At 45.6% G+C, this 22,090-nt stretch overlaps 1 protein-coding gene across 1 annotated transcript in view; it reads left to right on the forward strand.

Moving 5' to 3' along the window:
• The window catches only part of LOC147889770 (DNA-directed RNA polymerases IV and V subunit 2-like), a 94,201-nt gene that overhangs the window by 1,271 nt on the left and 70,840 nt on the right, over positions 1-22,090 (forward strand). The window contains exons 2-3 of the mRNA XM_087391922.1: positions 3,517-4,086; positions 5,265-5,522. Of these exons, the coding sequence (XP_087248048.1) occupies positions 3,751-4,086; positions 5,265-5,522 (594 nt within the window). The 5' untranslated portion in view covers positions 3,517-3,750. The remainder of the gene's footprint in view (positions 1-3,516; positions 4,087-5,264; positions 5,523-22,090) is intronic.

Below are 22,090 nucleotides of genomic sequence, written 5' to 3' on the forward strand. Positions count from 1 at the left end.
AGACATGGCATACAAGAGGATTTGCAATTCAAGAGAAAAGTGGCACTGTGATAAGTGACACAGTAGGTCATCAGAAGCTTCTTAATCACATGGGATGTCACTAAAGTGCTCTAGGTAGGTAAATCATGCCACTGAACTAGTAGTAGTGTTAAGTCCCATGGGACTATTGATAAAAGGAGAGCCATCATAATTAATGGGTTTGAAGAACAGGACGGGCATGAGAGGAGACTGTTGCAAGACATGGCATGGAAGAGGCTTTTCAATGCAAGAGAAAAGAGGCACTGTGATAAGGAACCAGTAGGTCAGCAAAGAAGAATCCGAAAGGTCTAAGACAAAAGAAAGATTCTTAAAGCTGATTGCCATAACATGAAAATCTCCTTGTTGGAGAATTTGTACTAGCTTCAGGGCTGCTCAACTCAAAGTGTGTCATCTTATACCCAAATGCGCAGGAGATCATAAATAAAACCGGAATGTGCATGAGACTCATGAATTGGAAATAAGAGCCAATGAGGACAAGGAATGCCTTCACCTCCATCATCCAGAATACAGGACCTATTCCCCTCACCAAAAGCTTAGGCTATAAAGCCTTAGTTTGTTCTTTCGGGTCCAAAATACAAATTCCCTGCTGTCATTGGCAGTGTCAGTGTCTGAAGCTACTTGCATTCTCATGTCCCGAGTGCTACTTCCTGCTGAAGAAGAAACTAAGTAGATTCTAACAAGAAGCCACGAATCGCTAACAAGAAGCCATGGGCGCCTGACTGCATGCTATTGCCGATGGTCTTTCAACTGTATCGAGCAGCCTCTCTAGGGTCCCACTGCTCTGCGGCAACCGTGCTAAAAAAGAGAGGTGTGGCTAGCAATGCCCTTTTTGGCCTTGTATCATTTGCCCTCATGTGGGCCTGGTCTTAAATACTGTTCTGACTCCTGAAAATGTAAATATGACTTCTACAAATTTGCCTCTCATGAGGCATGTTCTTTTGACTCTTTCACCCATTGTTCTGCTTCTAGACATATGAGAAACCCATATAGAGATAGATTTGATCTTTATATTGAAGCCACCTCAAGTTATGAGTACTCTTCCTCATTGGGTTAGACGAGTTTGGAAGCATCCTGTGATTGCTTGGAAATACGTGAAATTACAGATGGATTGTCAGCATCAGTGTACATTTTTAATTTGAGCTGGTCGTCACTGTGCCGTCTTATTATTGTTGGCATCTATGGCAGATAGCTAAAAAATTTACAGTCTTTCTATTCTTTACCCAGAATTGTGACTTAGCAGTGGGCATTTGGCTTTAGAGGGTAGGCAGATTCATGATCTGTTGGCGCTGTTCTTTCCAGGCTGGGGGTGTCAAACGTTTGGTGGGACATTTGCTGATTGATCTTAGTTTCCTTTCATTGTGATTTTGACTCTTATTTTGGGTTGAGCATTATGGAAATCCCATATAGGGCATGCACTACATGACGTGGCTAAACCATTTGACGAGACCCTCTCCACACTGGGATCTTGTGATCTTCTTGCGATCTTTCACCTTTTTAGTGACTTCATCTGCACACAAATCCCAGTTTGTGATTCCTCATTATTCTCACTTTGGGAGATTGCCTTCCACCTCTCAATTTGAAGGACATGGTTTTGGATGACATGGTGTGCATTTGCATACTGGTCATAGATCTAACATAAATCAGGCCAGATATCACTTAAACTGTGAGGAACCAGTTTAACAGGTGCTTTGTGAAGTCTTAGGCTGCTTGACCTTAAGCAAAGACTTTCCTCAGAGTGTGGGAAAATGACGTTCTCGCTATTGTTGGAGTATGGCATGACTTGGCGTTGTGCCCTTCCTCATTGGCATTTTTCTGGATATGGATCAAGATCAGGATTGAATAATGCTATCTTTTTTATTTTTTGGGGCGCTTGGGGGGTGGGGGGTTGATCATGCACGCTTGTAGGGGATTTCACCTCTCCTCAAGTTGTACTTTTAGGGTTTGGGACAAACTTTTGCTCTCCCATCCCTTTTCATTTGTTGAGACATAATACACTTTTTGTTTTTGACTGAATAATAGTAGGTACTAGTATTCACTATTGAGAGAAAGTATGCAGAAGACAAATAATGTATGTATATTTTAAACGGTCTCTTAAATGGACAGTGAATACTTGCAGATGAAAGGACATGTGCACAAACAGGTGTGCAGGAAAGTGGTACACCCCTGTTGAATGTCTAATTATGCTCAACGTGCGTTAGTCTATAAGTAGAATGTCTTAGTCTATAACTAGAATGTCTTGGAGAGGCATAACCATTATCTGGTCCCTGTCAGCCGTTCCTCTTGTATGGACAGCTTTGTGGACAGCAAATAAGAGGAGCTAGTCACATGATGGTGATAGAGGTTATAAAAGAAGATGCTAGCACATAAGCAGTCACATGGAAAAAAGAGTGGGTTTGCAGTGGATTGAACTGCCGTATCTGCAGGAAGGTTCTGTGATGCTTGAAGCCAACAGTTTACCAAACAAACCAGGTGTGCAGCAATAAATGCTTACATTTATTCCTAGCTTCTTTCACCATTATGGTGCAGATGTTTATTCCACAATCCTGGGAAATGTAAGAAGGATGCAATTTGATAATCTTATATGACAAGCAACATCCTATAAACAAACTATATGCTTTTGGACTTTGATTGTACATCTGGAATATCCAACATGTCTTAAGACATGCCTTTCTGAGTTGTTAAACACTTTTCTGGGTCTCATCCATGGGTACTGTTATTTGAAAATTTTGTCAGTGGCCAAATGGAGTGTTTTGTCTGTTTTAAAGTCACCAGTGTGGGAGGCCATACGGAGGGTTTTGTAAACACATCTTCGCTTTGGAGTCCAGAGGGGGATGAAGAATTACGTGGGCTCCCAGACGTGACTGTCCTCGTGTCGATTGGGACAATGGTTGCCAAGTTATGGGATTGATTAGGTCCCATGAGGGGGTAGAGTTGTTGAAAATGTGATAAGGTTCGGTGTGAATGAGGGATGGGGAAGAGTCTGGAGATTTTGGGTGGATGGTTTCCGTACGTGGGATTGTCATGGAATCAGGAGAGAGGAGGAGGAATTGAGATGTATGAGCTTCATGTGAAGGTGAAGCAGAAAAAGACAGCTCTGGTTTTAGCTGGGTTACAAGGAGTCTCTCTCCCTCCTTCACCTTTGCTTCCGTGGATGTGGTAGTCGATCATTAAATTCTCTGTCTTGTTATCAGTACTATTGATGTCTTTAAAAATGTGTAATAGTCCAGTGCTATCCAATGCTGCACATTTATTTTGGAGGGTATTGAGATTACAAATGATGAAGATCCAAAGGATGATATTAGGCTGATACAACACTTCTTTCTTTATGAAACATAGCACATTTCCATTTTTACTAGCTGAGTGGGTTGTCTGAGAATCTTTAGAGCATGCATCTTTTGTTTTAGCAGCATATGTAATCATTTTTAGAACAAGCTTCTTTTCTTTTAAATGACTTCGTGTGGTTTGTGACATTTCCAGGTGATTTTAATATTCAAAGGTCACTTATCTATTATTTGGTAGAAAGGAGCTACACTTGAGAAAAGTACGTACCACAAGTGTGTGTTGGATAAGATTCAAAGTAGGGAAAATGCATATGATGATGATCTCCATGACTTGTTAGGGACTTCCCTAGGTTCAGATTTGGAAAGCCTAAATGTAGCTGAAGTAGTACAGGAGGAAACAAAAAAGAGAAATGAAGAGAGCATTAATTGGATGGATGAACAGAGCTTGCAGAAAGTTGAAAGGGCTATCTTTGAAAGTAGAAGCTTGATTGCTCATCAAGTGGGATCATTTGATAAGTTCATGAAATATGGGATACAAAAGGCTTTTGATGAAATTGGAGATATTGAGATCAAACCAAGCTATAAGACAGATCCTGGACAGAGTGGAGCAGTTTGGAAGCATGCACGGGTGAGCTTTGGCAAGGTGAAAGTAACAAAGCCAGAGTGGACATCAAAGGATGGCAAAGTAGAGCCTCTGTTTCCAAAGGAAGCTCGACTCCGGAGAATGACATACAGTGCAGGAATTAGAGTTGATATACGAATTAAGGTCCTTTTGCTAACATAGATCTTCCATTTCAGTGTCTTGTTATGTAGCATGCTTTTGGCTTTGTTTATGTTTAACATATGTTTGATAGAAAACTATGGCTAAGCTGCCCAAAGAAGATGCATAGAGGAAACTTTGTCATGCCAATACGACAGAAAACCTGAGTGAGGAACTCATAAGAGGTTGTGCCAGAAAGGGTCGCAAGCCTTTCTTCTTTGTTCTAAAATGTAGACCAGTTCAGATAAGTTCTCCTTTGTATTATGTAGGGTGTGCAAAGCACTGTTCAGGCCCTGAAGATTCTGTCAAATAGTACATGGCTACCTTAAAATGCATTTCATCCAGCAATCCAGGTCACAAGTATAGTGCCATATAGCTTTACCATTAGGGTGCTCGCTATGATTGTCCGATAATTCTTTGCCAACTTGCTATCTCCCCCTTTGTGGATCGGAACAATTCTACTAAGCTGACATTCTTGGGGGAACCCTTCGTCTAGAGCCATATTTATAAGCCTAAGGCTGAGTTGTCAACCTCTCCTTCCTCCTCCTGATGGAAAGGCTAGGCTGAAGTCAGCCCTTCTATCTAAGGAATGGTGAGCAGGCCAGACAAAAACAACCCCAATGTCTGGTCAACCCCAATGTCTGGTCTCCATTTGTTAGACGAAGGGCCTCCTCAAGGCCCCTACTTACTTCATGGCAACACAGGGGAAACAACCCCACTAGTGCTCATAGAACTCTATTTGTAGTGTACTTTTCTTCATTGAAATTCAGAAATCCCAGGTTGCCTTTTATTTTAAGGGATAGAATGTATTTGTTTTAGTTGAAAATCTTGATATTTATTTGAAAATTTGGGAAATTTTATGATTAGGATCACCTGTTAAAATAAGGGCTTAGAAAGACATTTTTTTTGAGCACTGAACCCCAAATGAGGGGAGCCTCCCCTAACCAAGGCATATAAAAATGCCTAACCTCAATCTCTCTTAATGCTCACCAAAACCTCCCTTAATAAATTTTTTGTGGGCTAGAATTGAGAAAAACCGGAGAGATTTAGGCAACCCATTTTTTCAAAATGTCCTCTAAAGTTCGTCTTAAAGAAAGAGAAAAGACCTATGTTTTTGTTAAGGTCTAAACAATAAAAAATGTAGTATATCAACTTCTTACTTACCAGATTCTAACCCTTTGCAGGTGTATACACCCATGGTTTGCGACAAAGGTAAAGGAAAATTGGGACAGAATATCTCATTTGATAAATCAAGACATACAAGCATTGGACAGACAGTCATACAAGATGAGGTCTGTCAGGATGTCCTCATTGGGAAGATTCCAGTAATGGTGAATTCTGAATTCTGTCAGATGCGTAATCTTGATATGAGGGAATTGCTTCACCGAGGGCACTGTTATTTTGATGTTGGAGGTTACTTCATCATAAAAGGGTCTGAAAAGGTAATCATCCACTGAGATTTGACTATTTTGTACATGGAAATTAAGTTCATTTTTATGTATAAAGCAATGTGAATAGACATAAGACACTTGATTTCCTGAATTCAGTCCTCTACATGTAGTATCCATATGTGAAATAAATAGATGAGTAGGTGGCTTAAAACAAAGAGAAAACTGGATGTCATCCAACGTATTTCCAGAGAACTCACGTAACTGCCTAGGGAATCTCTGAAACAGGGGCTAGCAATGAGGGTGTGTGAAATATATGCAGGCCAAGCCTTGCAAATATGCCCCGCCTCTTGATGGTCGTCCTAGATCCAAACGTCTCATGCTCCCAAATGACGTGCAGGGTGTAGATGATGTCCTACCATGGTGACAAGGGTAGCCAATGGGGGGATCTAGTGGCCTCCCATCACAAGCTGTAGCATGTGACCTAGCTGTTCCAAGTAGTGATGCCCCCAAACACTGTTCTTTGGGAAGAAATAGGATGCCGCCGAGAAGGGGGTGTCACTTCCTTTATCTTGATCTGGAAGATACTATATCCCTGGATCTTGTAAGTTGGGGAGAGTGTGCCAAAGGAGAAGGCCCTTTGTTGACCAGGGCTGCCATCCCCAGGTAAAATCCTGCTGCTGCGGCCTCTACATCTGAGCCACTATCCAAAGGGCACCCTGCAAAATCCTCTATGCTGGGGGAAGCTCCAGAGATAGTGGGATTGTCTCAAGGTCTTCCTCCGTGCAATTGTGGCACCTCCGTTAATGCGCATCTGTTATAGTCAGGGGCAAATGGGTAGATGGCCATCGGCTGTAGACATTATTCAACCCACCCAGATAGGCCTTGTGCGGAACTAGAGTATTTTCAATAGGCCACAGTGCTGGCATAGTTTCGCAAAGGAAGACTTATTGGGTCTGCTTTTTGATTTTGAGAAAGTCTGATAGGGTGGGAGTTTCTTGAGGGGAATTCGGTCCGGATGGGCTTCTCAAGATAGTGGATAGCATGGTGGTCAGCACTGTATACGTCAGCACATAGCCAAGTTTTAGTTAGGGAGCCCGATGGGATAGATTTCATATAGCCAGATGAGTGAGACAGGGATGTCCCTTGGCCCCGCTACTTTTCCTATTTATCGTAGAGGCTATGAGGAGTTTTTCGAGAGGAGGCATCTTGATGGAGGGATAGACAACATAATGGCATTTGTTTCAACCATGGAGGCATTTTTTAATTGCTTTGGGAGCTCTTATTAACTGGCACAAGTCTACGGGATTTGGGTCAGTCATTCACCACAACAGACTGGAGGCTGCACGGAGATTTTACTTGGGGATTGTAGTGTGATATCTGGGATGTCATGTAGGGCTGGACGTTACATCAGAGAGCAATTGACACCATCACTCTGAGCAATTGAAGGAAGCTCTTGCATTGGACCTCAGCCAAGCTATCCTTGGTAGGTAGAGCAGTGGTTGCGCAACCAGGTTTTGCTTGCTACTATGTGGTACATAACCTCTTCTTGGAACTTTTCTAGATCTTGCATGGCAAGGTGAAGCTACTCATCAGAAACTTCATCTGGTTAGAAAGGGATGGCCGCCCGATAGGGTGAAGGTGGCTTGGGACGTCATTGTGCATTTGGGAAGTATGGAGGAAAGCTTTGAGGGTGGCATTTGTGGAGATTCATGATGATATCGTGGTAACCTAGAGAGCAGTGGCCTTGGGTTATGGATAGAGGACTTCTTGTGGTTATGAGGACATTCAGGGCAGCTTGTTGAAGGCACATGATGGAGAGGGAGAGAGAGAGGCTAGGCTAGGGAGAGAGATAATGATACTCAAATAAAGACATAATGGAATGGAAATGAAATAGCAAGAACAATGAACCAAAAAAGTACGTACATGACCAAAAGGCTTGATACTTGATTGATCTGACACTAGACAAGTACAGCTCTTATATAGAGCACACACACACATATGAACACCAATGCACTTGGGATAACTATAAAGAAAATACTTGGAGACAAATAAAAAAATACTGAAGACAATTAATGGCTGAAGAAGATATATATATCACAAACGGAACTCAGTACAAGTGAAGATATGAGAGAAGCTCTGGAGGAAGCAAACGTCAGTCCTGACAGCTGTAGTGGACTTCTGCAGTAGCTCCACAAGTTGGAACTGAACCAAATCTGAGACAGCAAACTGATGCAGGGGTTGCTGCAGATTTGGAATAGAAAGAACATAATCTGGAGCGGAAGTTGGAGGTAGATCTGAAGCAGAAGTTGAGGGCAGATCTGGAGCAGGAGTTGGGACAGATCTGAAGCTAAAAGAAGGCAGATCTGGAGCAGAAATTGGAGCAGATCTGATGCAGAAAGGAGGGCAGAACTGAAGCAGAAAGGAAGGCAGATCTGGAGCAGAAAAGGGGGCAGATCTGGAGCAGAAAAGAGGGCAGATCTGGAGCAGAAAGGAGGGCAGATCTGGAGCAGAAAGGAGGGGCAGATCTGGAGCAGAAAAGAGGGACAGCAGAGGAGGCAGCTAGGAGGCAGAAGTTGAGGCAGCAGAGGAGGCAGCCAGGAGGCAGAAGTGGCTCAGGGTGTGCAGGTACCTCTGGAGCTGGAAGAGAGGAGATGATGGAATACCTAGCCCCCCCCCCCTTTAAATAGGAAGGGGCTTTTAGTCGGTCAACCAACAGGTTGACCGACCTGGTCAGATTTGACCGACCAGGTCAATCTGGTCGGCCAGATCTGGTCGGCCAGATTTGGTCTGTTTGACCTCTGAACCGGGGCTTTTGACAGATCTTTGGTTGTGGATTTTGCCTCCGATCCGGGGTTTCTTTGACAGGGTTTGGAGAGTCACCAGTGGTGTTTGTACCTGTTTATCCTGGCCTCGAGAATTGGAGATTGCTTGGCTTAACACCCCCTCTCAATGTCCAATGTAGACAGGAGAAGCAAAGAGGTGTTCCATGAGTGATCTATCTTCTTCATCAGCCTTTTTTTTTTTTTTTTTTTTTTTGGGAATAAAGGGTTTTCATTTAGATGGAGATGCCTACAAAGTAGGTTTTCATCTTCACTAAATGCCCAGATGATGGTACAAAAAAAAGAAAGACTTGAAGGAGTGCCCTCGCAGGGGATTTGTTCACTTCCTTAAGTACACAAAAAGAAAAAAAATCTGCTAAGAAGGAGGAGGTAAACCAATCCCCAACCGTGGGCAGAGATGCTCAAGAGTAGGGCGATTAACCGGCTTGGTAAGAATATCAGCATGATTATCGGCAGCTGGAACATAGATCAACCGAATAGTACCTAATTCCACTTGCTCACGAGTAAAATGAAAGTGAACACCTACATGTTTGGTGCGGTTGGAAAAAATGGGATTGCCTGCGAGAGCAATGGCACTTTTGTTGTCAACGTAGAGGATCGTGGGCTCAGTACAAGGAAAGTGAAGCTCTGCCAAAAACTATCGGAGATATATGGCCTCTGTGGTACAATCATACAAGGCCCGGTATTCAGCCTCAGTAGAAGAACCAGCAACAGTTTCTTGTTTACAGCTAGACCAAGAAACAGGTGCCGAGCCAAACGAGAAAATATAGCCGCCATGAGAACGACGATTGTCCAGGTCACCAGCCCAGTCGGAATCAGTGTATCCCTGTAGGGTTAGTCCTGGTCTGAAATGTAAACCATAAGAGTAAGTATCACGAATGAACCGCAAGATACGAATACATGCATGCCAATGAGTGAGCTTGGGTTCATTAAAATACTGATTGAGAATAGAGACGGAGTAAGCAAGATCAGGACGAGTGTGAAAGAGCCAGAGGAGTTTGCCAACAACCTGGCGATAGAGATGTTCATCAAAGGGAGGAGACTCCAAGTCTTTTGAGAGCTTTACGGTGGGATCTAAGGGAGTGGCAGCCAGCTTAGGCTCATGAGGAATGATTTGATCAAGGAGTTGAAGAGCATATTTCTGTTGAGAAACAAAAATACCACCAGAATGTTGTACAACTTCCATGCCTAAGAAATAGGAGAGCCGACCGAGATCAGTCATTTCAAAAGTGATGCTGAGTTGAGTTTTAATGTATTGAAGTGTAGTGGGAGTGGAGCCTAAAAGCAAAAGATCATCAACATAGAGTAAAATAAAGCAGACCCCCTCTGACGAATGATGGATTTATAAATTTGGATCAAAGGGAGTAGAATGAAAACCATTAGTTTTGAGGAAGGTGTCTATCCGGTGGAACCATGATTGAGGTGCTTGTTTAAGCCCATAAAGAGCTTTGCGGAGACGGAAAATCTTATTTTCATGGCCAGGAGGAGAAAAACCTGGTGGGGGAGTCACATAGACTTCTTCATCAAGGTAGCCATTGAGAAAGGCACTCTTGACATCCATTTGATAGATAGTCTAGTGGTGATGAGCAGCTAGGGCGAGAAGAAGACGAAAGGAAGTTAACCGAGCAGTAGGGGCAAAGGTTTCCTCATAATCGATACCATGTTTTTGGCGGAATCCTTGCACTACTAAGCGGGCTTTGTATTTGTCCAGTGTGCCATCGGCTTTGAGTTTTGTTCGGAAGATCCACTTGGTTCCGATGACCTTTTTGTGAGTGGGTCGATTGACCAAGATCCAGGTCTGATTGCGATCAATACTTTCAAGCTCCTGTTCCATAGCACGATGCCACGTAGGATTTTGAACTGCTTCCTGTCAAGTGGCAGGTTTAGAATGTATGATATAGGCCGTGGTAAAAAAAGAGGCAGTGGTAGTAGAAGAAGTTATTCGAGTAGAGCGGCGAGGACCAGAAGGAGGAAGTTCGACAGGAATAATCCCGGAATCCTTCATAGTTTGGCGATACCAGCGTGGCAGCGGGTCGTGAGGAGAAGCAATGGGTGGGGAGAGAGATGTTTCGGGAGGAGAGGAAGGAATTTCGGGTGGAGAATTGTCGGAGGGAACTGGAGTAGATACGTCATCAGGAGAGAGAATAGAGGAATTTTTTAGCACTGCTCTTTCATCGAAGACCACATCTCGGCGAACCAAAACTTTGTTTGTACGAGGATCAAATAAACGATAAGCTTTGGCCTCTGCCGAGTAGCCAACTAGAAGAAAAAGTTCAGCACGAGGTTCGAGTTTACCGCGAGTATCATTGGGAGTATGAGTGTACGCGCGGCAGCCAAAGATGCGAAGATGAGAAATAGAAGGACGATAGCCATAGAAGGCCTCAAAAGGCGTCATGTTCAGGATGGGTTGAGTAGGATAGCGATTAAGGATATAGACAGAAGTATTGATGGCTTTTGGCCAGAGACGTTCAGGCAACTCGGCTGCAAAAAGCATGGAACGGGCCATGTTCATGACAGTACGTTGTCTCCGTTCGACACGAGCATTTTGGGAAGGCGAATTTGGAGATGTAAGATGGCGTTGGATACCATGCTCTTGAAGGAATTGAGTGAATTCATGGGAAATGAATTCACCACCATTATCACTACGAGCAATCCCAATAGACTTTCCCGTTTGGTTCATAACCAAGCGAGCCCAAGTAGCAAAGAAAGAAAAAGTGTCGGATTTCTCTTTCATGAAAAACACCCATTGATAGCGAGAGTAATAATCCACAATTAAGAAGAAATAATGTGAACCATTGAGGGAAGGAACAGGAGATTTGCTACTAATATCGAGGTGAATTAGACGCAAAATCTCACTGGCTCGAGAAGTGGAATGAGAAGGAAAAGGAGTGCGGCTTTGTTTACCTAATTGACAGGGATGACAAATATCTTTAGCTCGCGATAATTTAGGTAGGCCATCAACTAGATGATCCCGAGACATTTCATATAAAGAGTCATAAGACAAATGTCCCAGACGATAATGCCATAATCGTTCTGTGTCAGTTGGATCTTTCAGGGTAGCATTACCATAAAGCCGATGAAACTCAGAACCGCAATGGGACGGAGTCGCAAGAAATTGAGTTATAAAGTACAGACCATTAGGTTGAGCATCACCTCGAGCTAGAAGGAGTCCCGAGGACTCATCTATGATGTCAACATGCATCTTTGTAAATAGCACTGTGCGACCAAGGAGGCAAAGTTGATGAACAAAAAGAAGGTTGACCCCTAATTGGGGGACATAAAACACTTGATCCAATTGAGCAAGATTGGGACCTTTGTCAGTATCAAAAGTTATTGAACCAACACCATGAATAGAAGCAACGGAGTTATTGCCACAACGGACTCCCTCTGTCGCCGGTTGGCGAGAAATGAAGAGATCAGGATGAGGGGTCATATGATGAGTGGCTCCACTATCCACAATCCAAGAAGATTTAGAGCCACATGGAAGAGTATGAAAAGCTGACCCAGATAAGGGAGAGGAGGAGTCAAGCTCGGTGATATGGATCAAGGCTTGAGAAGTGAAGTCTAGAGAATCTCCGGTGGACCACTCAGACAGACCTTCAGGAGTTATAAAGGAAGGAGATGGAGTGAAATGATTAGTGACATGGCCCTGGGGTCTCCAGAGACCAGTGTTCGAAGGAGGAGGAGGAGGACCACCCCTAGGATGCCAACGAGGTGGCTGAGGAGTCGTGGTAGGGGGCTGTGGAGTCCAACGGGGTGGTTGAGGAGTCGTGGTAGGGAGCTGAGGAGTCCAACGGGGTGGTTGAGGAGTCGTGGTGGGGGGTTGAGGAAGAAGGCCTTTGGCTTTGGAGCGACATTCATCGTCAATATGCCCAACTCTGTGGCAATGCTGACAAAACCTATTCTTTTTGGGAAGGGAGTGCCAGGCGGGTTTACTACTAGAGGGGTTAGGAGTAGGAGAGGGCTTTCCGGAGCTAGGTTGATCTTTTGGAATCCCGGAGAGAAGAGCCCCCTCTGAGGCAGGAATGCTATGTTTTTGGTGGACCTGAGAGTAAAGACGAGCATAACGCAAAAGTTGACATTCAAACTCATAAAAAGTAGGAAGAGAAGGTTGAGAAATGATTTGTTGCATAAAACTGAAATACTTGGGCGGAAGTCTATTTAAAAAGAAAGTAACTTGGTCATCCTCGGATTTGGGAGGACCAGTTGTGGCAAATTCAGCAACTAACCGCCGGTACTCTGCTAGTTTAACCTTGAGATCATCGTCAGCAAGAATCTGGAATTGTTGGAGATCATGGTCAAGATTGATGCGATGAGTACGATCTCGAGCTGCATAGCGGTCAGTGAGATGTGCCCATCGCTCAGAGGCAAGATCAAAATGATGTAATTGAGAGTGAAATTCAGGTAAAAGTCCTTGCATAATTTCAACAATGGCAGTGGCATTACGATGTCGCCACGAACGAACTACCTGATGAGGATAAACATGAGGATCAGGTGGCGATTTGGTACCTTGAACGAGTTCCCATAGGTCTTGAGAATCAAGCACATGGCGCATGAGATTTGACCATGTGGTATAATTAGACCCGTTAAAACGAGTCATATCAGTGAAAGCATGTTTGGTTGTTGCAGAGACAGGGTGAGGGGAAGAAAGAGAATGATAGGGAGAAGCAACCGGTGGAGGCAGAAGAGAATTTGGAATAGAAGCAGAGTGAGAAGAAGGGAGAGGCGGCATCACCGGAGGAATAAAAGAATTTGGAAAAGGTCATGAGGGGGAGGGATGAATATGAGAGGCGGGATAAGACATGAGAGGTGAAAAAGAGGCAGCGGGAGAGATAGAGGGAAATAAACTATAGGAATCCAGTGGCATGGGAGAAGGAGGAGGATGAGAAGCCACTGGAGGAAAGATGGCAGCGGAAGAGATGAGAGGGATGGGAGGGAGGGAAGAATGTGAACCGAAAGGAAACTCATTGTCAGACGCATTTCTCCTTTCTCGTCTGCGAGTGTTCACATGCATGTATGGATCTGTGTCCTCGTGATTACTTGTTCCTATGCCTTGCATAATAGATGGAGTTGCACTAAGGGAATAGGGCAACATACCTTGCACTGATTCTTGTGGAATAGGCACTGTCGAATAATCCAATGTTCTCATGCCGGCCTGTCCTCTTTCGTCAGGGGATACCTGTTCTTGGCACCGAACTTGAGATGTTGCTCAGCTTCTTCTGAGTTGAATAGAGGTCCTTGTTGACGTATTGGAGAGAACCGTGGAGAGGTAGAGGCACGAGGTGTGTGGGTACCTGCTTCAAGTTCCTTCCATTTCTGGAATTCAGCAAATTCTTTAAAGAGTTTGGAGAGGTATTCATCACCTTCAATCCTTGCAGACTCTCTCTCGACATATGTCGAAGGTGGTGGTTGAATAGAGGTTGATTCAGGCTGAGATCGCTTCGGGGAAGAGGGAGAAGACATCTTCAGGTGATGATTTATCTTCCAAGCTTCCCAGATCAAGGCTCAGGTGTCGATTGGCACACCTGGCTCTGATACCATATAAAGAAAATACTTGGAGACAAATAAAAAAATACTGAAGACAATTAATGGCTGAAGAAGATATATATATCACAAACGGAACTCAGTACAAGTGAAGATATGAGAGAAGCTCTGGAGGAAGCAAACGTCAGTCCTGACAACTGTAGTGGACTTCTGCACTAGCTCCACAAGTTGGAACTGAACCAAATCTGAGACAGCAAACTGATGCAGGGGTTGCTGCAGATTTGGAATAGAAAGAACATAATCTGGAGCGGAAGTTGGAGGTAGATCTGAAGCAGAAGTTGAGGGCAGATCTGGAGCAGGAGTTGGGACAGATCTGAAGCTAAAAGAAGGCAGATCTGGAGCAGAAATTGGAGCAGATCTGATGCAGAAAGGAGGGCAGAACTGAAGCAGAAAGGAAGGCAGATCTGGAGCAGAAAAGGGGGCAGATCTGGAGCAGAAAGGAGGGGCAGATCTGGAGCAGAAAGGAGGGGCAGATCTGGAGCAGAAAAGAGGGACAGCAGAGGAGGCAGCCAGGAGGCAGAAGTTGAGGCAGCAGAGGAGGCAGCCAGGAGGCAGAAGTGGCTCAGGGTGTGCAGGTACCTCTGGAGCTGGAAGAGAGGAGATGATGGAATACCTAGCCCCCCCCCCCCCCCCCCCCTTTAAATAGGAAGGGGCTTTTAGTCGGTCAACCAACAGGTTGACCGACCTGGTCAGATTTGACCGACCAGGTCAATCTGGTCGGCCAGATTTGGTCAGTCCAGAAAAACTTTTTTTAATAATTTTTTTTAATTTTGTTTGACCTCTGAACCGGGGCTTTTGACAGATCTTTGGTTGTGGATTTTGCCTCCGATCCGGGGATTCTTTGACAGGGTTTGGAGAGTCACCAGTGGTGTTTGTACCTGTTTATCCTGGCCTCGAGAATTGGAGATTGCCTGGCTTAACAATAACTCCCAATGTGACACATGGCATCCAAAGGACACACTAGACTAGAACTCACTAGAATACACCAAACTGACTCATCTTGACTCCATTTCCTAACATCCCCCCATGGAGAAAAGGTGAGTGACTACTAGAATGGAACCAAGAACATGACATTGGTCATCGAACTGTGCAATGACGGTCTAGAACTAGACATGGCTCCCATGCTAACTCAGAGGCAAGTGAGCATGGCTTAGAGGCTAGTGAGCATGGTATAGACTCAGAGGCTCACCTAGCGTGGCTTAGAGGCTCATCATGCATGGATGCATGACCAACTTAGAGGTCTAGGAGACCAATGTACCAACATCTTGGAACTCACATGCCAGGCCTGATATAGAGACCTATCAAAGACAATAAATGGCTCCCTCAGTACATCCTCCTCTTGGCTTCAGGGACTAAGTAGGGACATGGAGCCACACACCATAAATATAAAAGCAATACATCATTTTAGGAGGATGATTTAAGGCAGAGGACCTTTATTGACTCCTCAAACATTCATTTTAGAGAGACTACTCAAGGTAGAGAACATTTATGAACCCCAATCATAGAAAATAAAAATATATTTCATGCATTTTATGCACAGCAAGGGTAAAGAACCCGTAAATGACCCCAAGTAGCTGGTGCACATAAGAGTGCACATCCCGATCCAAAGAAGAATGTCGGTGAAGAATAAGAAGTATGTCGGTGAAGAATCAGGCAAGGATGTCCTTGAAGATATGTCGATGTTGGCCATGGGAGCAGCTACCAAGGGTGATTACATCATGACTCTCAAAATGGCAGGTGGAGAGTCACCGCCAGTGTTGCAAAATTTGTTGCAGGGAAGCCACTCAGCTTGCAGTCGAGGCAGGATTTGAAGGTCTTACCCTAGATATGGGTAGCGTCTACTCACAAGGCTAGATCAAAGTCAACACTCAGTAAACAATCAGTCAACAGCAAAGGCCCTAATTTTTAGTCAACTTGGCCAAGCATTACACTTCAAAAACTGACAAAAATTCTTGCAGAAAATAGAGCAAGATTGGAGGCTTCAATTCTCACTCCTCAGAACTCCAAACAAGGGGCTTTTTGTGGCAAATGAAAGCCCTTATATAAGCATATAAGCACAGTAGAGGATAGATGAAATGTCGCCTTTGGTCGCCATAGCCAAGCTTATGAAGGGCGACTGGTTTTTCGTTGATTTCTCCTCAACCCGTGGACCATTTAAGCTCAAACTTGGACTGTAGGTAGCTTGAACTATCGGCCAGCCTTCCCTAAGAGAAATTAGAGTATGGTTGCTCCCAGAGAGATATGACGAGTGACATGCCAACGATAGTTTCGTGCAATGCGAGTGTTATAGGTGAAATTCTGGAGCATAGGCTGGTCTAGACGTGCGCTTTGTGATGGAAAACCTCCAGCTAAGAGGGCTCAGGTAATGGTGAAGCGAAGGAGATGAATTCGACCCTCCATCATTCGGGTAGAAAGGGGGCAAATGGAGAAGAAGTTGGAGGGTGTAGAGGAAGGTGATGATGAAGTGGCAAAGCAGAGTGAGGCTCAAGGAGGACGAGATTGGGTGGAAGGGAGCTCAATCATTGAGGAGAGGATGGCTTCCATTTGCAGGCTTTCGCTCATCCTCTAGATTGAGCATGGAGAATTGAAAGGTAGGAAAGGAGGCTCTGATACCACATGAGGGCACATGGTGGAGAAGGAGAGAGAGAGGGTAGGCTAGGGAGAGTGATAATGATACTCAAATAAAGACATAATTGAATGGAAATGAAATAGCAAGAACAATGAACCAAAAAATTACTTACATGACCAATAGGCTTGATACTTGATTGATCTGACACGAGACAAGTACAGCTCTTATATAGAGCGTACACACACATATGAACACCAATGCATATGGGATAACTCCCAATGTGACACATGGCATCCATAGGACACACTAGACCAGTACCCACACTAGAACTCACTAGAACACACCAAATTACTCATCTTGACTCCATTTCCTAACACTTGTCTTCCAGATTGGTAGGGTAGGAGTTAACCTTCATCCATGCTCAGGACTTCATAGAGACGGTGTGGACATGTAGACAAGGGAGCTGATAGCGAGCATCAATTCTTGATGCATATGGACAGCTAGGAGCAGGCAGGCCGTCGAGCAGCAAACCAACATTTGGCTAGATATCATTCATACTCTCAGAGGCAGATGGGATAGATTCCAGGGAGACTCGGATCATGCTAAGTGCAAGAGGGAGGCTTCATCGGTAAATGGGAGCCAAGCCCTTTCCTATAATTTACAGATGGTGGTATAATATGACACTAAAAGCCCCTGGGATGGCTATTTGTTAAGTGCTTTTACTAAGTAATCCCCCACAGAGCAGCCAGCTAGGGGATATCGTTGCATTTTTAGGAGTTGTTTTTTTCCTTGGTGTTCGTGTCACTAAGGAGTTTATTAACAGAATGTTATTTTCTCTGAACAAAAAAAGTTGATAAAAGGACAAGGAGCCCCTTTTCTCCAGTGATGAGGCCTAAGGCAAGCTCCCTGCTGCTCCTTTCTGCTGGTACTCGTGCTGCTCCAAGTGATGATGAAATGAGGCAAGTGCCTCTCCTTTTATAGGCCCTAATGGGCTGGCAAAAAAACCGACCAGTCAGGCTGCCTAAGGCCAAACAGGCCGATCAGGCCGACCTGGTCTGCCTATAAATGCCCCTTTGGGGCCCTCTTTTCTAGGGCCTGCTGGCCCACAATTCCATGCCCTCGGCCAGCCCTAGATAGGCCTGGTTGGCTGTCTTTGCCCAGCCCAACGAGCCCTCCATATGGGCTGCCATGTGCTGCTCCATCCCCCGCCATGTCAGCGCCTGTTCACCCTGCTTCTGCTGCGCCAACCTATGCACCATCATCAGGGTCTGTTGCAGGCCCTTCGCCTGCCCACTACCCTCGCCATATGGCTCGCCATGCTGATGCCATCTGCTGGTGTCTGTTGCAGGTCGCAATCCTGCCCACAGTCCAGCCATGACTCCACGCCTTGTGTCATCCTGAAGCTGTCCTCTGAGTGCCTCATGCCAGGCCTGATCCAAGACAACGTGTCCCCGCCATCTTCCTGCACATGAGCTGCTCCTGATGCAGCCTTTCATCCTTGGGATACCCCACCAACCATGAATGCTCCAGATCTGTCCCAGATCTACACATCCAGGTATTCTCTCTTTGGGCACATCCTGACCTAGGTCTCCCTCCCCCACGCTCTCCTCATTTGAGGTCTTACAGATGGGGAGGTGACCTTTCTAACACATCCTGGAGAGAACATGACTCCACAGAGTGGTGTTGTATAATGAAGGCTGTGGCTGAGTCATGTCCCTTGAAAAACACATGAGGGCCAGTAAGAGATAACCATGCCACTGATCCCCAAGTCATGAAGAAGGGTGCTCTATGAAATATGCTAAATATCTTGGCAACACCCTTTCAGATCGTCCTCGCCTATCTGCACTCCCAGAGGCAATGCTGAACTAACTCAATTGCTGCGTGGCATCGAGGACAAGTAGGATCAGCCCCGAACCTAGATATCCACAGGTTCACTGTAATCCCTCCATGAATAGAAAGCAAAAAGAAGAGAGTGATCTTTCTATTCCTGAGTCGAAAATCGACAAAGGACATGGCATGACACGAACCTCTGGGATCGTGAGTTTCAAGTGGGCAATTTGGTCTTTCTATATTCGAGTAAGTTCTTGAAGCACAAACCCAAGTTTGTTAGCGGCGGATGGATGGGCCCTTTCTTCATTTCCAAGCTGATTACCCATGGCGATGTTTACTTAGCTAATTTGAGTGGTTGAATGCTTCTTTCCCAGTGAATGGTTCAAGAGTGACGCGGCTCTCTAAACACCTCTCTCTCACGATTTTGTATATATACGATTTTTCACAAAAAAAAAAACAAATGTATGTGGCTTTTCAACTAGTTGGCTGTCATTGGTTTTCAAGCTCGCCTGGTTTCTCAACATAGTTTTTTGAGGATTTGACTTCTTACTAGAAATTGGGGTATGCCTAGGTCACCCTTGGTGCTTCAAGTCACAAAGTCAGTCTCGGCCCTAGGACAAAGCTTGCCTTAATCTCTATAGTGCTTTAAGAATATAGAGAATGACTTGGTCACACTTGGTGCCCAGGACCTAGAATAACAAGGTCACCTGTGATGCAACAAGACATATCATGAATGAGTCACTCGGGGTGAACCAAGACACGACATGATGCATTCACCCCTTCGGGGAGATGGAACACCTTGGTCACCTTCAAGCATGGTGGACAACGCTCATGATCCACATTCCACATGGTCACTTGATGTACATGAATGTTTGTGGTGTCACATGGACATGTTAGCTTGGTGTTTCCTTAGCTTTGGTGGAGATGCATAAGGAGGCTTGTGTGTCACCTAGGTTCGGTGGTGGGGGCACAAGGAGGCTTGATGTCACCTAGGTTCAGTGGCTTGGAGTCAACCTAGCTTCGCTGGTGATGCACAAGGTGACTCAACTGTGATGCTTACCTCTCTTATATGCACTCTCTCTCTCTCCACCCCATCACCTCTCTCTTACATTCAACCCTCTCTCTCTCTCCACCCACCTTGCTTGTGTCTAAATCGTCCCTCTCTTTCTACCCTTCCACACTCTCTCTCTTACATACATCTCTGTCTCTCCACTTCCCCTCACCTCCCTCTTACGTTCATCCCTCTACCTCCACTCCTCTACATCTCTCTCATACAATCAGCCCTCTCTCTCCATTCTCCATCACCTTCTCCACATCCCTTCCCTTCTCCCCATTTCACTAGAGCCATCGTGACCACCTCTCCTCCTGTGCTATTTTTAGCACCACCTCTCTATTTTTAGCCAAGATGCTTTTTGCCTCCCCTTTTGGTTATGCACCAGCCCCATGCTTGTGCCATCCTGCCCCATCGCCTCCCTCCTCTTGCCCTTGTGCCATCACTGCGCCTTCACCTCCATTGCCCCCTCTCCCCCTACTACCCTTCATCACTCCCCTCCATCTCCCTAATTTCCATTTGCTTCAGCCCCTCCTCTTCCTACTACCCTACTTGCGCTAGCTCCTACCTCTCATCCATCCCCCTTCATCGCACCCTTCTCCCCTCCATCGCCCCCCAGTCCCCTCCATCGCACCCTCTCCTCCCTCCTTCCCTCCATCGCCCCCTCCTTTCCATCGCCCCCTCTCCTCCTTGCGCCCCCTCCTCCCGATGCATCTCCTCACCCTCTTCTTGCATCTCCCTCTTGCTCCTCCCTACTTGCTTCTACCTTCACTTGCGTCAGCATGCCTTGGCACCATCACTGCCTCCTACGCCATCACCCCCTTGGGCCATCAATCCCTCTTGCGTCATCACCACCCCCGTCTTGCACCATCATCACTCCCCTCCTACGCCATCACCCCCCCCCGCACCATCATCATCTCCTCCTGTGTAATCACCTCCCCTGCCCGTCATCCCCCCCTATGCCTCTTGCCCTATCTTGCCATATCGCCTTGCTTAGCCCCCCTCTCTCCTCTTCGCCATCTCCTCCTGCTGCCCCCTTGCTAATGCTAGAGAAACACATCAAATTTAAGCCTCGCTTGCCCAAAGACGTGCTCTTTGTTCCTTTTTATGCAACCATGACTTCGCAAGGATCCTCTTCCCATCCTGCCCCAGTTACCCAGCCTAGCAGCTCGATGACTTCCCTTATGCTAGCATCCCAAACACCAAAGGGCAGCTTCGAGTTTTCCATCTATCTCGAGGCCATCTACTACACCACGTTCGAGTGTTTTATTTTAGACAAGCACCAAGACCACTAGGCACGAGCTTTTCATCATGCATCATCCATTCTAGTACTGATCATGGTGGATTACACTATGTTCCGCACAGACAGCCGCATCTCAGGAGGCATCGAGTGGCCCCAACGTCGATGAGCATGCATCAGATCATCCCTCCAAGCTTTGGGTGATATTGAAGGCATTCCTCGATCTATCTCTCCATCTTTCATCCGTGTTATCTCCAGCTACTAAGACCGAGGCACTATCCCTCATGGAGTTTGACATGATTGACTCTCCTGCCGGTGGACGTTCCATTATGCACAGGTTTCATCCACTCTTATGATTGTCCTCTGACACCTTTGAGTTCATGGGCTCTCGGCACATTCTTACTCCTACTTTGGCATCCACATACTTGCGTCTTCCCACCCTTGCATTCAGCCAACAAATGGTGAGTCTGAGATTCTTGCATTCTTTCTAGCTGGATGTAAGTGGCATAGAAGGGGGGAATATTGCCGCAAGGTTGTTGAGGGAAGAAAAGAGAAGAGGTCCTCCATAGGTATTTCTTCGCACACCTGTATATAGCTCCTGGCCATTATTTTATCACATGGAGTGTTCGCCCCGCATTGAACGCCCTTCTGTGCTGCACTATCTTTGAGGTGGGCTAGTGTACTTGGTTTCATTTCACTCTATGATGTGCTTTCGTTCGCAGAGTCTTCTCATGTCTATTGTCTCTTGTATTGTCAATTATGAGCATTGTTCTTCCTCCTTCCCTAGTCATCTTTTAGAGCCTGCTCTTTCCTTTCCTTTACGATTCACATCACCTCTAGCACCCACAAGCGTGATCCTTACACTCTGTAGTATCACTTCATAGGTCCACTATGTCATAGGTTCACGCACCACCCACTCCTCGCCTCTTACATTAGTGGCCCTTGGCCTCTGGTAACACCTCCGGAAGTGACTGGACTACCCTTCACATAGGGAGAGAGACGGGCCAGGCATTGTTGACGAACAACAATCGGGAGAGGTGATATTTGAAGGAGGAGGAGGGAAGAAAGGTGGAGCGAACAGTGTGGCATCTAGCCATCAAAAGGAGAGGCAAAGGTGCTAGAGGAGTAGAGCGGGCGCTAGGACTAGGAGGTCGTGCAAAACAATTGGTTACGGTTTTGAAGGAGAAAGTTGGACAGAGGGAGAAGTGGATGAAGGGATGATCTATGCATGCTGAGAAGAGCTCACTAGGTATGCCAAGAACGATGAGGGGACAAGTAGATGGAGGGAGATGGAGGAGATAAAGGAAGGTTAGTGAGGATGGAGGAGATGTGCTAGGATGACTGAAAGAAGGTGCGGTTCCTAGCAGGAGGAGCTCAAAGGTCAATTAACTTGAATGAATATTTGTGAGCCTAAATTCATGAAGGTTGTGGTTAATGGTGTGAAGAGAGTGGGAGAGAATTAAGGAGTCTCACTTGCAGCTTTCTCACATACACAATGGGGGAATACACACAAAGGTGGAGGCTGAAAACAGTTTTCCTCTTCTT

This window comes from Dipteris shenzhenensis, chromosome 20 (genome assembly GCF_047967505.1).
Source record: "Dipteris shenzhenensis isolate YYH24624 ecotype China chromosome 20, Dip_SZ_1.0, whole genome shotgun sequence".
NCBI lineage: Eukaryota > Viridiplantae > Streptophyta > Polypodiopsida > Gleicheniales > Dipteridaceae > Dipteris > Dipteris shenzhenensis.